Genomic DNA, 18,198 nt, shown 5'->3' with positions numbered 1-18,198 from the left:
GGGCAATACAGTTACATCAATAACTCTAGCCTTTTGAAGGCAAGGCAAATAAATACAAGATAAAGCATGGGCATACAGAATATTTAAGGAAATAGATTAAATACAATGGGATGAATCATTTGGAGTGTTGCTAATATCCAAAGATAACAACAGCACATGAATGCCATACTCATGGTCCCTCAAAAAGATGACAGCGTTCTATATAGAATCAACAATTTCACATGGAATTATTAGGGAATTTGCCACATCCAGCATAAATACTTTCAGTCTCAAACCCATACCAAGCATTGCTCAAGCACGAACAATGATTCTGCTTTTCTTAATTTTAAGAAAAGCCCCCTAAGGTCTCTTGGTTTTATAAGTATCGATTCTCATCTTTCTGAAATCTCAGCAGCCTAAAAAAAGTGTGCATTTGTGTCACACTGGAGCCAAAGTCCAAACCTCTACACTAGTGCTTAGTGCTTAAGGGGATGTATTTGGGCTTTGTGTTGTTTCCCCCTCAATTATTACTTCCTCGTCTTCTGAAAGTTCTGGAAACCTGAGGTCTGTTGTGGACATGTGTGAACATGTGCTCATGTGATTTATTCACCTATGCATGCAAACAGTGCCACAATGAACATTTACCAAAGACAATTTTCTCTCCTCTCCTTACCCACTCTCCAACAGCCACTACTTAAGGGAGGCGGCTGGCAGCGGCAGCCATGGAGAGACCATGGAGAGGCAACAGGATGCTCTGTCGCAGTCGCCACCGCCGTGGCAGCTGCTCAGGACAAGCACTGGCTTTTCCTCCTTCCCGAGCTCAGCGTTGGCGGTGCTGGTGGGGGAGGGAAACTGGGACATTCCGGGATCAAATCAGAAGCTGGTTTGGCTTTTGAAATTCCAGGGCTGTCCCTGGAAAACAGGGACATTTGAGGGTATGCCACACACGAGCGCTTGCATGAAAATTCGAAGAGTGAGCCCAAAGCATAGGAGAGTCGAGTACAAAAAGTTCACATACCAATTTATCTGCAGGATTTCTAAAATCTGCCTGCTCTTACTTGCTACCCCCCCCCCACCACCACTCCATAATCTCTGGTAATAATAGCAATTTCCTGAACAGCTACTGCCTGGTTCCCAATGGAGTACTGCTTATAAAGCAAATAAGCAATAGCAAATGAGGCATCAGCCACCAGTATGCTGAAAGTGTACATCATTCTGCAGACAAACTGCTAATAGGTGGTAGAATGTTCCTGAGACAAAGCTGTGGCTCAGTATTTTACATGGAGAAGGTTACAGGTGCAATTCCTGGTGTCTCCACGTAGGACTCAGGAAAGACTGCTGCCTAAAATCCTGGAGAGCTAGATAAGCCAATGGCCTAGCAATCAATGGTTTTCAACCTTTTTGAGTCCACGGCTCCCTTGACCAAGTACATTCTTTCTGCGGCACCCCTGAGGGGCTCAGGGGCCCAGTTATGTCACCCCTTGCCTGCAAAGCTGGCAGCCTCTTGCCTTTTTTCAAACACCCTCCCCTTGTGGAGTGTTCCCTCAGCCTCCTCTCCTCTCCTTGGGAGTCCTCGGGGCAGCTTCTGCTGCAACAAACAGCTGTGCAAACCTTTGGGAAGCATAGAAGTGAGAGGACATCAGAGGAGGGAGGGAAGGAAGGAAAGAGGGACAGAGGCCAGTGTTGTCTGCGGCACCCCTGGCCATCATTCAAGGCAGATTTCTAATGACAACTAGGGCATTTCGGGAAATGTCGTTTCACTATGCTGGGGAAACAGCAACTTTACAGTAATTTACAACTGGGAGCGATTGTGTCAACCTCCCATTTCATATCGCTGTTCCATAGCGGAACTAGGGCTTCAAAAGGATTGTCTTCTTTCTCCGCTGGAAAATTCCCCAGAATCACAGGACCACATCCATCCGTCTCTGAGGGTGGGACATCTGAATGTCATTGCTAATTCTCCCTCATTTTCTCTCAGCCAATGCTGTGCAGCCCATGGCATTCTCTTTCTTTCTTTCTTTCATATATATGTGCTATGCATTTCATTGTTTTGTATTAGGTCAACTGACAGCAAATCTTCATCAAGGTAGAGTCTCTTTCTTGTGAGGGGGGGGGGAGGTACAAAGGACAGGGTTTTAGCGCGTGGGCTCACAATCAGCAGTAGGAGAATTAGTTATCATTAGTTTTTACTAGGAATGAAAGGGAAGTGCAAAAACCTAACCTCTGCATTCACAATGTGCTTTCGATTTTGAAAAGAAGGGTTACAAATTACATTTGCAAGGGGATTTCCAAAGGAGCACAGAATTAAAGCATAATGATTTATCAGAAACTCCCTGCCCTATAAAAATAAATAAAATGTATGCTTATAATATACAGCCATTACAACAATACATGTGAACATGTTTATTTCTTTACATTGCAGTACTTCAGCCATATGAATGCTTTATGTTTATGCCATGAAAATGAGTAATTTAAGGGTAGGAAAGCAGAAAAACCACACTAGCAGACAGGAGGAAATATTTAATCAGCTGACATATGTAACAAGAACGAAACGTGCCTTGTTTATACACCTATAGATTATTCACAATATTTTTTTATTGGAGAAGATCTATATAACCAATCAGGGAACTAGTTGCATTATTTCATTTCCTGACTGTAAATGAGGGCTTCTATTTTAGTAAACGGAAGTTTTTACAAAGACAAGAACTCCAAATCTTTTGCAGATCTGAGAGTACAAAGAAGGCATCTCTAAAAGAACAGCAAAGTGCAAACAGGTAGGAAATGTGATTAATTGTCCATCTCCGTTCGTGATATCAACCATTTTAAAATATCTACATATACTGTACCAATATATAGATTCTAAAGCAGCAAAATAAAATTGAATGCCACCACTGTTATAAGCTTTTAACATTAATACTTCAGTATTGTAATGTAAGTGATTTTTAACTTTCTGAACTACATGCAATTTTTCAAAATCCCTGCTGTTTTTAATCAAATAGCTAGAATGAAAGACTGACAACATAAAGACCATCTCTATAACAAAGGGAGAACTGCTCCCACATTTCTGAAATAATGAATATGCTATACATACAATATCCTCAGTTAATTTAAATTCAGAGACATTGAGAGATACAAAGAGTTGCTGAAAATGAGCAACTCTTTCAAAAATTGAGTTTTTCCTGTAGAATTAAACAAACAAAAGGATAAACCAAAGCAAACTCAGGATATATATATGCCATATTTATAATCCCAAGACCTACTTTAGGTACACCTAAGGCACTGCACACAATCTGTAGGGTTTCATTGTTGGACAGATTTCCATGTAATGCTGCAATCTGCCTTTGAAAGTCCCCTCAGTTCCAAACATTACCAGTCACATTTCATAGGGGAAAGCTACTTTTTAAAAAATACAAGCCTCACCCACCCCCACCCCCCGTTGCAAGGTTCTTTAGATTCAAACCCATGTTGTGTTGTGTTATGTTGTATTATAAGACTTGTTACTAAAAGTACTTATACCAGCCTAATTTTAAACTGCTAAACATTAATGTTGTGACCATTTTCACATTATCTTTAAGGTTAGGTTTATTAATAAGCGACTTAAAATAAGCCGCTGGGAAAGAGGTTTTTTGATGGACCTGATTATTCAGTTACAGCAGCTAAATGCTTTTACCACTAAACATAGCAAACAGGTCCAAATTCTGAGGTCCTGTGTGCCCAAAATACAATTCTAAATGTGCAGCCTTTTCAGGGTATTTTTAAAAGTCACTTACCTAGTAGCCCTCGTAAACAAGATCTGCCTGATGAGAAATCCATTTTTTTGGTCGTTCAGTCAACCAGTGTGCCACAAACTATCCTATGTATCTCCGATCAAGCAGATCCCTAAAAATGTTAAATTTGCCCAACAGCTGCCCTTTCCATACTTCTTCCTTTATGTTTTCTCGACTTCATGCACCAAAATGGTGACAAATGAACCAGCCAAGAATAAACCTTGGCTACAATTCTGTTGGTGAATCACAAGCTTGGGTTTGGATGGTACTCAAAGCCAAACCTCAGCTTGGCTAAGTGTGGGATGGGAACAAAAGGAACAAAGGAAGAGCAAAGCAGCTGTGAGCACATGGTTTGGCTTACTGTGTGTTGTGAATCTGGCCAGACTGTGCTATATGATCTATCTAAAATTCCAGAGGTATGGTACACATACAAAGGTAAAGTACTGAGAGATAAGCAGCAGTAGTTCATGGCTGGCAAAGTCTTCTCTTACTAAAGTGAACAGGTTTAGCCATAGTTCAGTGACAGAGCACACACTCTGGTTGCCGAATGCCTTCAACGTTCCAGGTTCAATTCCTGGCATCTCCAGGTATGGCTGGGATATACTTCTCTCTGAATCCCTAGAGCAGGCATCCCCAAACTTTGGCCCTCCAGATGTTTTGGGCTACAATTCCCATTATCCCTGACCACTGGTCCTGTTAGCTAGGGATCATGGGAGTTGTAGGCCAAAACATCTGGAGGTTTTGTGCCTGCCCTAGAGAGCCATTGCCACTTGGTATAGATGCTACTGAGCATGATGTGCCGATGGTCTGACTCCCATAGATGGGGAACCTGTGGCTCTCTAGATTTTATTGGGTGACCAATGGTCAGGGATGATGGAAACTGTAGTCCAACAATGCCTTGAGGGCCACAGTTTAGCCACTCCTTCGTTAAATTTAAGTTTTATACTGAAAAACAAGGATGTGGTCTCCTCCAATATGAAAGCAATGTTTCTGAGGTTGGAAGCCAGTGCTGCTTTCTAACTACATCTGGGCTAAGCAATCAGTTCTGAGCATGTACTTGTAACGTATGGTGGTAACAAATATGCAGTATTCCAAATTTCATCTAAGCAAACTCGTTTTTTTAGTTAGGCATGTTTTTTTCTTTCATTTCTAACACACTTAGTTTTTAAGCCTTTCTTCATATATTATAAATAACTAGATGTCGAAATGTTATATCATTTCCCAGCTTGCTTTTATTCTCACAAATTTACAACACCATCGTGAAAATTTTCATTCAGAAGTTCATAGGGCTTGTTTCAAGCTAAGCGGTTGGAAGACTCCAACCCTAAATTACCAAAACCACTTCTGTTGTTGTCTACACTAAGGCTCATAGGCTAAAAGGAACTAGAAAGCCTTAACACACGTGTGCAAGCTTTAGTTTGCTTTCATTTCCAAGGCCCTATTGATCTAGGAGACCTAAAGAATCCAGTGGACAATGCCAAGATAAATTGGTTATCATGTGTCCTAATCTACACATGCCACTGATTACAGATGCACAGGAGGAACATCTGTTTGGGTCTTTAACCAAGGATTTTGGTGTACTAGGGTAAACTAGGTCTCTTGATGATGGGTCTTAGGGATGAAATATTAGTCATGTAAGGGGGAAAGGGGCTGTGGAACTTGGGGGAAACAAGGCCCCTTGAGCCTTGCATGTTTGGGGTGAAGACTTGGGGGAGGAACACGAGGCTGTGGATTCTCTTGGAACCCTGACTAAAATCAAGTACAAATTATAAAGATGGAGGTGGGAGGAGCAGAACCTGACTATATTCCTGAAGAATCAAGCACAGTTTTCCCATCTGGATCCCCTCTTAAGGGTTTGGTCATATGAAAGAGGGATTTTCCTAGACTGAAGAATGGGAAGGGTATCTAAAACAGTCGTGGGTAGGTAGTCTGTGGGGTGCAAACAGTATTCTGTTAGCATAAATTGGGTAATGGTCTCTAACCTTGATGGCTACTGATGTGTTTGCCAGTGCCTGGCATAATGCTTCACACATAGAGCCTTTCCTAGGCAGGCCTCTAAAACCAATCAAGGTGTTCTGTGATGGTTTAATCGCTGCTGTAGGAACCAGGCTGGGAGGAAGACACCTGCATATTCCGGAGGTCTCACACACTTCTTTGCATAACAAATGAGAGTCATTCCAGTTGCTAAAGAATGATTTTATCCTGGTTCTCTTAGCCAAAGCTAAGTTTAGTTTCTCAAACAAAAATTGAGATTTCTAAAGTCATAGTGCAGATGAACATTCAAAATGGTAGTGGGACCCTCAGTAACAAATTTGGATCTAGAATCCATGTTAGATATGATGTATTAACGCTGATTAGCTATTTTCCCTGCTTTCTGATCTAAGTTGAAGATCCCATCTAAACTGTACTAAACAAAGAATAATAAGCTTCTTGACAGTAATACGGTATGTGGTCTCCATGTCAGCTACTCATGGTGGCTTAAGCCAACATCACTGCAACAGCCTCATGTATGTGATGCTAAGCTAGCTGACTGGTGGTCTAAATTCCATTATAGCAGGTTTGTAAATAATCAATTGCTCATTCACCTGTGATGAGTAAGAATCTCCTCCAGCATACTAGGCAGGAAGCTTAACAAAATGTCACCTTTTAAAGGGCAGCACAAGTTACTTTCATAGGTGGGGGGAGAGTAGGAACATTAGTAAAAGCTGCAAGGTTAGTAACCTGCAGACGTATTTGCTAGACTGCATTGCAGCAAGCTACTGCAAAACATCTAGTGGTTAGGACTGCATTGCCATAACTAACTTTGTGGTAGCTAAAGGGTCCTTAAGAGACTAGGTTGCAGCATGCAATTATGTCCCCAACCCATCTTATCTCTCTGTCCTATGTCATGCTTTTGCATACAGCTGCTGTGCTTCATTTGGACTTTCTGGAACCACATATTTCAATGCTAACAATGATCAGCTACTGCAGTACAGTAGTGCAATCTTTACAAGAAATGCAAATACAAGACTGCAATCTTTACAAGAAATGAGCAAGTGTCAAAACCAGTGGCACCCACCACTTGTGCACGTTAAAAAAAACACACAGCAGAGGCAGCTCAAAAGCACAGCAGCTCAGAAGATGAAGAGAGACCAAAGGTTTTCTCATTCAGCCACAAAAACAGGGAGGGTGTGGGGAGCTGCAAAGCAGCAGGCACTGGCAACCCACCCAAGAGAGTGAAAGAAAGTAAAAAGACTCTCTTTTACCATGTTCAGAACTTCCTCTTTCAGGTTATCTGCTGCCAAAAGACTGCAGAGTTTTTCAGTCTACTTCCCTCTACTTTCACCACATCTTCTAATTTCAGATATGAGCATCCTGGAGGAGGAGGGAGGTATGGTCATCCTTTGACATGAGTAATGATGCATGAATATGTTGTTCAGACTTTGCCATTTACAGCAAATAAAATGAGTTTTATTTGTGTATGAGAAAATCCACTGAATATTCAGGAAATATTTTTGTCCGTTGGTAATTCTGCAATATTACCGGTAAAGGTAAAAAGTAAAGGGACCCCTGACCATTAGGTCCAGTCGTGACCGACTCTGGGGCTGCGCGCTCATCTCGCATTATTGGCCGAGGGAGCCGGCGTATAGCTTCCAGGTCATGTGGCCAGCATGACAAAGCCGCTTCTGGCAAACCAGAGCAGCACATGGAAACGCCGTTTACCTTCCCGCTGTAGCGGTTCCTATTTATCTACTTGCATTTTGACGTGCTTTCGAACTGCTAGGTTGGCAGGAGCTGGGACCAAGCAACGGGAGCTCACCCCGCCACAGGGATTCGAACCGCCGACCTTCTGATCAGCAAGCCCTAGGCTCAGTGGTTTAACCACAGCGCCACCTGGGTCCCTTACAATATTTGTTGTTGTTGTTGTTGTTGTTTAGTCGTTTAGTCGTGTCCGACTCTTCGTGACCCCATGGACCATAGCACGCCAGGCACTCCTGTCTTCCACTGCCTCCCGTAGTTTGGTCAAACTCATGTTCGTAGCTTCGAGAACACTGTCCAACCATCTTGTCCTCTGTCGTCCCCTTCTCCTAGTGCCCTCAATCTTTCCCAACATCAGGGTCTTTTCCAAGGATTCTTCTCTTCTCATGAGGTGGCCAAAGTATTGGAGCCTCAGCTTCACGATCTGTCCTTCCAGGGAGCACTCAGGGCTGATTTCCTTAAGAATGGATAGGTTTGATCTTCTAGCAGTCCATGGGACTCTCAAGAGTCTCCTCCAGCACCATAATTCAAAAGCATCAATTCTTCGGCGATCAGCCTTCTTTATGGTCCAGCTCTCACTTCCATACATCACTACTGGGAAAACCATAGCTTTAACTATACGGACCTTTGTCGGCAAGGTGATGTCTCTGCTTTTTAAGATGCTGTCTAGGTTTGTCATTGCTTTTCTCCCAAGAAGCAGGCGTCTTTTAATTTCGTGACTGCTGTCACCATCTGCAGTGATCAAGGAGCCCAAGAAAGTAAAATCTCTCACTGCCTCCATTTCTTCCCCTTCTATTTGCCAGGAGGTGATGGGACCAGTGGCCATGATCTTGGTTTTTTGATGTTGAGCTTCAGACCATATTTTGCGCTCTCCTCTTTCACCCTCATTAAAAGGTTCTTTAATTCCTCCTCACTTTCTGCCATCAAGGTTGTGTCATCTGCATATCTGAGGTTGTTGATATTTCTTCCGGCAATCTTAATTCCTGCTTGGGATTCATCTAGTCCAGCCTTTCGCATGATGAATTCTGCATATAAGTTAAATAAGCAGGGAGACAATATACAACCTTGTCGTACTCCTTTCCCAATTTTGAACCAATCCGTTGTTCCATATCCAGTTCTAACTGTAGCTTCTTGTCCCACATAGAGATTTCTCAGGAGACAGATGAGGTGATCAGGCAGTCCCATTTCTTTAAGAACTTGCCATAGTTTGCTGTGGTCGACACAGTCAAAGGCTATACCGGTAGTAAATACCGGTATTAAATACCAAACAATTTATGCCCTTTATGGCAACAACAACATCTTTATGCCCTTTATGGCAACAACAACACATTTGATAATTTGTGAAATGATCAGCATTTCTCTATAATGAGGGTGGGTGATCATGGACTATTGATGAACCCTTAGCCAGTTTCTAGTGAACCACCTGTTGGTGCCTGGAATTTTTGCATAATAATAATAATAATAATAATAATAATAATAATAATAAATGTTAGACTAGGCCAGCCTTGGTCCGATTCAAGTCAATGCAGTCTTAAGTTCTTAATCAAGAAAGCATGCTTAGACTCACCACAGGACTCACTATGTCAGAGCCAATACAGAAACCATGAAAATGCATTCCTGCTTTGTAGATTTCAGCATGCACTGATTCAAGCAGAGTCTACAAAACTGAAGTCAGTCCACCCTTCCTCTACAACAGGGGTCAGCAAACTGTCCCTCAGACCTTGTGGGGGGCTGGACTATTTGGGGGGGGGGAAATGAACGAATTCCTATGCCCCACAAATAACCCAGAGATGCATTTTAAATAAAAGCACACATTCTACCCATGTAGAAACACCAAGGAGGCCCCACAAATAACCCAGAGATGCATTTTAAATAACAGGACACATTCTACTCATATAAAAACACACTGACTCCCGGACTGTCCACGGGCCGGATTTGGAAGGCGATTGGGCCGGATCCGGCCCCCAGGCCTTAGTTTGCCTACCCATGCTCTACAATATAGTTATCATAAAGCTGCTTCTCTAAAAACTTGTTTCTGGGGTTTTTTCTAAACAATATTCATTGGCATGATTTGCACATCACTTTAAACCATAGTTTAAACTATGGTTTAAATGTGGACACACAGCTGGTGCACATGGCTAAAACTGTAGAAGCTTCACTCCTCTCCCACTCTTGTTGCACTATGAGGAATGAAGTCACAATCTGCCTTTTTCAGCATGTTCTAGTTTCACTGATCTCTTGGTAAAAGCCAAACCCCGAAGAAAATTATGCGTATACATAAAACGCGCAAAAGGATGGTTAGATAAATAATTGTTCTCCAGTGGGCTCCCCTGTAGAGGCTCAACATAGTAAGTTCATGTTTATTTTTTTCAGAGATATATATGTTTGGTTCTCTAAATCACCTTTATAACTATTAAAAAAAACCGAACAAGCTACATTCTGATATAAAATTATGTGCTAATTCTTCAGGCTTTATTGAATTACAGTGGAAATTGGAGTTCTTGGGAAAGTCCAGAAATAAACGATAAAATTGATTCCCATTTAAAGTCCGCATCAAATCAATAAAACCTTGTGAGGATTTTTTTGAAATCCATCTTCTTTTGGCCTGAGTTCTTGCAATTTATCGTTTATTCCTAATTCTTCAGGCTAACAATCATGACTTCCTGCACAAACCTTGCACAGAGCACGGAGGAGAGAAAATAACATTTTAAAAATTTAAAATAAAAGCAGTTAATTTAGAGTTGCTGAGTAGAGGTAGAAACTTACTACAGACCATGTTCCTTCTCTCAAACCTTCTACATTGCAGGAGGTTGGACTCGATGACCCTCAGGATCCCTTCCAGCCCTACAGTTCTATGAAGAACTGCTTTGCTGTGCCTGACTTCTCTGCCCCCTCCACCCACCTGCCCCATTTTGCATTAGCAGCAGCATTTTACAGAACTTCAGGGGGTCATTTGTAACTTATAAAGATCTATAAACTAAGCTAGCACATCAGAGGTTATGTTCAGCCGAAGTTTAACATGCAGAATTTTAAGAAAAACCACTTTCTCCCCAGTGAAATGCAAGCATGGGACTGCCCGGTTCTAAATGCATTTTCCCCACTGCAAACTAACCTGGCTGATTGTGCGACTTAATTTATCATTGATCTGTTTTGTTTTTAGGTATCATGTTGTAAGTTTCTAATAACTACAGTACAATCAAAATCTAACTGCAATGTCTGGAAGCGATCATCCTGAAGAGTACAGAATTTCATCGCTTGTCTTCTACAGCTTTATTTTCACAATTGGCTTATTTGTTAACGTCACGGCTCTCTGGGTCTTCAGCTGCACCACCAAGAAGAGAACAACTATAACTATCTACATGATGAACGTTGCATTGCTTGACTTGCTGTTTATATTTTCCTTGCCTTTTCGGATGCTTTACTATAGCAAACGGTCTTGGTTATTTGGAGATGTCGTCTGCCAGGTTCTTAGTGCATTTACAATTTTTTACCCCAGCATCGCTCTATGGCTGCTAGCTTTTATAAGCGTGGATAGATATCTGGCTGTTGTGCAGCCCAAACATGCTAAAGAACTCAAGAACACAACCAAAGCTCTGATAGCCTGCATAGGCCTTTGGATAACGACTCTAGCGACATCTTCTCCACTGTTATTCTTAGATTCTGATCCAGACAGAACTTCAAACTTCACCACATGCGTTAAGATGATGGATATTATCTACCTAAAGGAAGTCAATGTATTAAATTTTTCTCGACTGATTCTTTTCTTCTTGATCCCTCTATTTATCATGATTGGTTGTTACCTAGTCATCATTCACAGTCTCATTCGTGGAAGAACTTCCAAGCTGAAACCAAAGGCTAAAGAGAGGTCCATCAGAATTATTGTGACACTGATTATCCAAGTGCTTGTGTGTTTTGTGCCTTTTCACATCTGTTTTGCATTTCTGATGCTCCAGCATGGACCTGTAAGTTACAACCCATGGGGAGCATTTACCACCTTTCTCATGAATCTCAGCACATGTCTAGACGTAATTTTGTACTATCTTGTTTCTAAACAATTTCAGGCCCGAGTGATCAGTGTCATGCTTTATCGCAATTATCTTCGAAGTGTACGAAGGAAAAGTATACGATCTGGAAGCATGAGATCATTAAGTAATATCAACAGTGAGATGATATAAAAAAACTGTCAATAAATACTTGAATAATATTCATCAGATCACAAGAAAGTATAGCAAAACAAATGGAAAATGGCAAAGAAAGAAAGAAAGAAACAACAATTATTCCTCTCTCAAACAGTTTCTACTCTGAAAAAGAGGTTAGCCTATTTTGACATGCATTGAGACTCCTGCTTATTTAATAAATTCCACTTTATATCTATTGTTCCCTTACAATTTTCTTATTTTTGTTGCTTGGGTGTAAAGATTATGTTACCTTTCTGGAATTACAAAATTGGAAACTTGGTTGAAAACTGTATTATTTCAGTATTTATAGGATTGCCACACACATGCAAGAGGGGGGAGGCATGGAAAGGGGGAAATTGTAGAATTCCTTATTTTGAAATAAAAGCCTCTGGAATTCTGTATTTCGAAATCAAGTTTTCACCTGCAATAAACATTTAAGTAATAACAACTGATACTGCCGAATCTGTTATTTGCGCCTGCCAAAATAAGAGCAAGATGCAAAGACTTCCACACAAGCAGACAACCATGGAAGACATCACTGTGCCCCTGGCTGCAACAAAGTTTGTAATGCTGAAGGCTTAATTCTTGCAATGCATTGAGAAGATCCTTAAACAGCTCAGAACTGCAACACTTCAAGTTCCACCTCTCCCCATATGAATCAACTTGGACCGGCAATCAATATCTGAGGCCCTTCTGTGTGTGCCTCCTTCATGATAGGTCCAGAGGGTGGTAAAACGAGAAGGGGCCTTTTCTGCAGTGGCTCCCCATTTGTGGAATGCTCTCCCCAGGGAGGCTCACCTTGTGCCTTCATTATACACCTTTAGGTTCCTGGTGAAAATGTTCCTCTCCAACCAGGCCTTTGACTGATTCACATTCTATGTCCTTTTAAAGGTGTTTGTTTAAATTGGTTTTTTTTCTTTGTGTTTTATTTTGTATTTGCATGCTGTGAAATGCCCTGAAATCTTCGAATGAAGGGCAGTATACAAATTTATTTAACAACAACAACCTTGGACAAAAAGTTACAGGTAGGTAGCCGTGATTGGTCTGACGAAGTCGAAACAAAATAAAAAAATCCTTCCAGTAGTTGGTCTCTAAGGTGCTACTGGAAGGAATTTTTAAATTTTGTTTCGACTCGGACAAAAAGCATTTTGTTTCTGCAGCGGTTCTGATATGAACACTGACTACAGCAGCTGCCTCTTCTGCAAAAGGAAGGTAAGCAAAGGGGAAATTGATGGAGCACAAAAAATAGTGGAGTTCCGCTTCCGCCTGCAGGAATGGCTGACCCTTGTTCCATCCCTCCGACCTTCATGAGGAATTCGGCGGTTGCCAGGGGAGTTAACGGCAACCCCCCTACCTCTCCGGGGGTTACGGGGAGGGCCCGTGGGCCCGCGATGCCCCCAAACCCACCCCGACTGTTCAAGGGGTGGGGTGGGGCTTGGGCTGAGAGAACTCATGAAATGTCGGCACTCCCGGACGCTAATCTGCACGGCGGGATCTCCATGATTAAAGAAGATAATTAGGCTTAAATTCATGGACATGCTTCGGAAGGAGGGGCAGAAGCTCTGTTTACTGCCAAGGAATTTGTGCTGATGAGGGTGAGAAGTCAAAGCTGTATTTTATCTGGAAGAAAGATTGATGGGGACGTTACGAGAAGGGAAGCAAGCTTTTTTATTTTTTTCATATACTCTACGAGTTACTTCATACCTTCCCGGACGTGATGTCCTTGTTTGTTTGGAACAAATGAGAGATAAAGAATACCTGACTGAGTAATGAACTCTATAATCTATTGTATTGAGCATATTTTTTGAAGTTGTAAAACTGCTGAAGAGAGAAGCCCCCCTCTAACTGGATGGCCGGAGTCCCTGGAATGCGTTCGGTGGATTTATGGCTGTGACGCACTTTGAATTTGAACAGCGATCTGAAGCTAAGTTCAGCTACAGGGCAAGGAGAGCCACAAATTTATCAAGAGTATATGCATAATGTGACGGCTGTATCTTTTGCCTGGAAAAGCTGTAAATTTTACAAAGATCGTTGGTTTAAAAAAGTTTTAAGAAAGCGAAAGTGATCTAAGCTTTCTAAGATGGCGCTGCTCCGTGTTGAAAGACTGACGCAACAGGATACTCCAGACAGAAGATATATGGGGGGGCCAGAACGATTAAAACTCACACAGGAGAAAGAATATATGTGAAATCTCGTTTGATACTTATTTCAGCAGCTGTGAAAAAATCGGATGAAAGAAGAAAACATTTTAGTGACTGGTGGGGAAAGATCGGGATTATTTTGGACTTTGAGTGAAGATTTGGACTTTAAAAAAAGACGGCAGTAGACGGTTGCGAGGAATCCCCAAATTTTTGAAGCATGGGAACTCCAGAAAATATTATATGATTTGGCATAATATTTGGTTTAATTGATATGTATTTGTATAATTTGAAATAACGAATGTGATATAATTGTGTTTAATTGGAAAATTAATAAAAATAGATTATTAAAAAAAAAAGATGGAGCACAAAAAATAGTAAGGAGGCAGAGCTGGGGAAGGTGTATAGAAGAGGCAGGGTGGAACCCTCCCAAATGAAAACAAAAACAGTCCAGCCTGGCAAATTGAAGGGCCTTTTGCTAATTATAAAAATAACAACAAAGTAGAGTAACATGATAGTATCTGAATTTAAAATACCAATTTTTACTGTAAACCTGAAAGGAACTTTTAAGCACCATAACAAATCTTTGAGGCTTTCTATTGCTTTCTGTTAGTGCAATGTTAGTAAAGGCAATGTTAGTGCCTTTACTTCCAAATCTGGTATATGTCTTATCGGCTTATCATCAAAAAGAAAGATTTCGCTACTACTACACGAAACGTGTCAGTGCTCTCTTTGAACCTACTGCATTTTACAGCTCATTGGCAATTTTTTTTACAAGGGTTCTGCTGTTTTACATTCCTGATGCAGCACATAACACCACCACCCCAAGTTGTGGCCTTCTGAGAAACATAAATAGAAAAATCCAGTATACAGTCAAACCTCATAACTCGCATGGCTCCGTTCTCAAACATTTTGGCTCCCAAACGCCGAAAACCCGGAAGTGCTCCGGTTTTCAAACATTCCTCGGAAGCCGAACGGCTTCCAAGGCCCATTTTTCATTCCCCCCCCCACTGACTTTTCAGCCAGCCCAGTGATCCTCAGTTTTTGAACGTTTTGGAAGCCAAACAGTCTTCCGGAATGGATTTTGTTCGAAAACCGAGGTTCCAGTGTACTTAATATGTGTAGTTTATACTCCCAGCTGGTTTTGAATTGAATAAAAGTACTTACACACTTACAGAAAACAAGGCACATGCTATCAATTTTATGTGTCTAAAGTCACACACAGAAATAAAGAAAGACACTTTGGACTTTTTGATGAAATTTGATTTCAATTTCAAAAGTGGCCATGTTCATTGAAAACAATTCCTCTTTTTCATATATGTTAGCAGCCATTATCCTTCACCTGCTGCCACCTGGGCTTCCTTCTCTCTCTTTTTTCCAACTCAAAATAATTTATTCAATGACCCCAATTTATTCAGTGCAGGATCCCAGCCAATTGGGTGCTGTATAATAAAAGTTATGGCAACAAAGTGACATATAGCCAATAAAATTTGGCTATGCGGGGGTATCACTGAGGGCAAACGAAGAATTCCCATTGCTTCACTCTTAATAACAAGAGGAAAGCATATGCACCCCCAGTGCCCAGATGAACAAGCTCACTTCTTGTCTTACAGTACAAGTTTTCCCCTCAAAACAATTTCCGTTATAAGTAGCAAAGTTTATTGCTCATTGGCCAATCAGGCCTTATGTGTATATACAAACATACATACCAGTATATATAGCTCATGATCAAGAAAGGAACATCAGAACAAGTATCTGCGATGGTGAGCTAGTTATTAACTTTCCCTCACAAAATATTAATACATATAATCTTAACACGTTACAGTCTTGTGTAGGTTAGTAGAGTGTGGATCAGGGTGCTGAGAAGTAATGAAGAAAATAAATGCATTTCCTTATAAGACTTAAAACTGTAATAACTTCATCCCTTGAAAGCATATTTAAGGTACCCAGAGTTCAGCAAACCCCTTAACAAGCTGCGGTACTTACAATCCCGACGGCAAACTATTGATGGTAAGGCCAAAAGAATATTCAACAGCTTCTACAAGGAGAAGATCAAACAATACTGACAGCATCCAGGAGCCCAGCAAAAATGACTGAAAAAGAGGAACACAAATGCTCAGAATCACAAACTTAATACATCTTCCCACAGGCTTGAGATGCACACTGTATTTAAAAGACTTTACTAAGGTCTAAAGATGATTTTTAGTTTTCTGGATTTTAGACAGAAGAGAAGAAAGTGGCGAAAGAGATCATAATCCAGAGAGCAAATACCTCAGCTCCCAACTTTAGTCTACCCAAACACAGTGATACAATTCCCAGCAACCTTAACACGTTTTGCACTAAGTATGCCGACAGGGAGGAAGATACAAAGCCTGAATATGTAAAAAAACGTGAGAGGAAACAGAACTGGAACTTACAGAAAATTTTCTGCTGCCATATCTTCTTTCAAATATCCTGAAGTTGTAGATAAGCAAGCTGCTACAGAATGTGTCTTTGAGATCAAGACATACTGTTCTCCCACATACAAGTCTCCAAACCTGAAAGTAGCAGAAAACACATGAATATGCATGAATACAGTATGTCCCAAATGCCAATTGCTCTTTTGGTAAGATAATTTAAAAGAACAAGTTGCTTTTATGAACACGTTTTCAACTTTCGTCTTATAAACTGCATGTCAACTCAAGTCACATTAGATACAATTCCAGTGCACGTACCTAACGTAGCTTGCTCTGTACTTTGAGAACCAATGGTCCATAGCACTGTAAAGCCATAATACGTACAAGGCCATAAAATGTTAATAGAGAGCAAAAGAAAACCTTCTAGCAAGGACACTGCTATTGCTGGAAAAAGTTATTATCCTGGATCCCCTTTTAAAGACAAACCACAAAAGGAAATAAATGACTGTGTCCGCACTCTGTACCCACCGGGGTTTGCTACAAATATTTCTATCCATTTTATCAAACTTTTTTCTTGTTCCAGTAAGATTTAACATCATATACCCATTTCAGATTACGGCCCACACGACACGGTACAGTGGCAAGGCTGTGTCTTGTGGTTCCACAGGGGGTGGGGATCAGAGTCTTATTTAAAGAGCAAAAATGTCATGCTGGTAGAGAAACACTTCCCTCCACCTGCCTGGTGCTCATTTCTCTACATTCTTCCCCCAAACATTACTTTCCTTTCGCCAGACTCAGATACTAGGATGCATACTGACAGTGGCCTGGTTAGCATATCATGGAAACCCAAGCACTGGCTTACTGGGAGCGTCCAAATGTAGCTCAATTGAAGTTTGTAGCTAAGAAGGAGAGAGCTTAACCATAATCTTGTGTTCAGATGACACAGGAGGCGCAGGTCAATTCTGTGTCCAGGGCAGCTGTTTATCAGCTCCATCTGGTACGCAGGCTGAGACCCTACCTGCCCACGGACTGTCTCGCCAGAGTGGTGCATGCTCCAGTACGTTTCCGAGCACAATTCACCAACAAGTGTTGGTGCTGACCTTTAAAGCCCTAAACAGCCTTGGTCCAGTATACCTCAAGGAGCGTCTCCTCCCCCATCGTTCTGCCCGGACACTGAGGTCCAGTGCTGAGAGCCTTCTGGCGGTTCCCTCGCTGCAAGAAGCCAAGTTACCGGGAACCAGGCAGAGGGCCTTCTTGGTAGTGGCACCCGCCCTGTGGAACGCCTTCCCACCAGATGTCAAAGAGAAAAACAACTACCAGACTTTTAGAAGACATCTGAAGGCAGCCCTGTTTAGGGAAGCTTTTAATGTTTAATAGATTGTTGTATTTTAAAATCCTTCTGGAAGCCGACCAAAGTGGCTGGGGAAACCCAGCCAGATGGGTGGGGTATAAATTTATTATTATTATTATTATTATTATTATTATTATTATTATTATTATTACAACAAACCTTGCTTTAGCTGTCATGTCACAATAGAAGAGGAGAAAAGTGGCTGTAATTCCTCTCTGGAAGCCAGCATTTTCATCCTAAATCATAGTTTGGTGTTATGTAAGAATGTGGATGGTAGAAGACTGTGCATGCCCACATGTACCAACAGGAGTTTCTGGGCTGAATATGCTGTAGATTGCATCCTCCACCCCATTCATTTTTTAAAGGGCAATTTCCATCAAATTTGCATGAATTGTGTGCCATGTGCAAATATGTATCCTCTTTCAAAGGTGTGATGGAGACCCACAAAAGAAACCAGGCCCACACACAAGCAAGAAGATGCCTGCCTGGCAGAAGTCAACAGGTGAATTTTCCTATAAATTTCTATAGTAGGAAACCCCTCACCTGTTGAATTTATGCTTGCCACACAGCTGTTAAAAGTACAAGAATCCTCTTTCATTCAATGACAACCCTAAACCATGCAAAGAATTCAAGTTTCATGAGCTGTAAACC

At 41.3% G+C, this 18,198-nt stretch overlaps 2 protein-coding genes across 2 annotated transcripts in view; one reads left to right on the top strand and one right to left on the bottom strand.

Annotated features, from left to right (window-relative positions):
* UBAC2 (UBA domain containing 2) overlaps window positions 1-18,198 on the bottom strand; it is an 83,787-nt gene that overhangs the window by 57,668 nt on the left and 7,921 nt on the right. The window contains exons 3-4 of the mRNA XM_035114308.2: window positions 16,218-16,337; window positions 15,787-15,893 (exon numbers count right to left, since the gene is read on the bottom strand). Of these exons, the coding sequence (XP_034970199.1) occupies window positions 15,787-15,893; window positions 16,218-16,337 (227 nt within the window). The remainder of the gene's footprint in view (window positions 1-15,786; window positions 15,894-16,217; window positions 16,338-18,198) is intronic.
* On the top strand, window positions 10,531-12,105 carry GPR18 (G protein-coupled receptor 18). Its single transcript, XM_035114309.2, has one exon. It carries the CDS (start codon window positions 10,697-10,699, stop codon window positions 11,657-11,659), a length of 963 nt encoding a protein of 320 aa, XP_034970200.1. The 5' UTR covers window positions 10,531-10,696; the 3' UTR covers window positions 11,660-12,105.

This window comes from Zootoca vivipara, chromosome 4, assembly GCF_963506605.1.
Source record: "Zootoca vivipara chromosome 4, rZooViv1.1, whole genome shotgun sequence".
In the NCBI taxonomy this organism is placed as follows: domain Eukaryota; kingdom Metazoa; phylum Chordata; class Lepidosauria; order Squamata; family Lacertidae; genus Zootoca; species Zootoca vivipara.
Note: the sequence above shows the minus strand (reverse complement) of the source record. Positions and strands in the feature narration are given on the sequence as shown.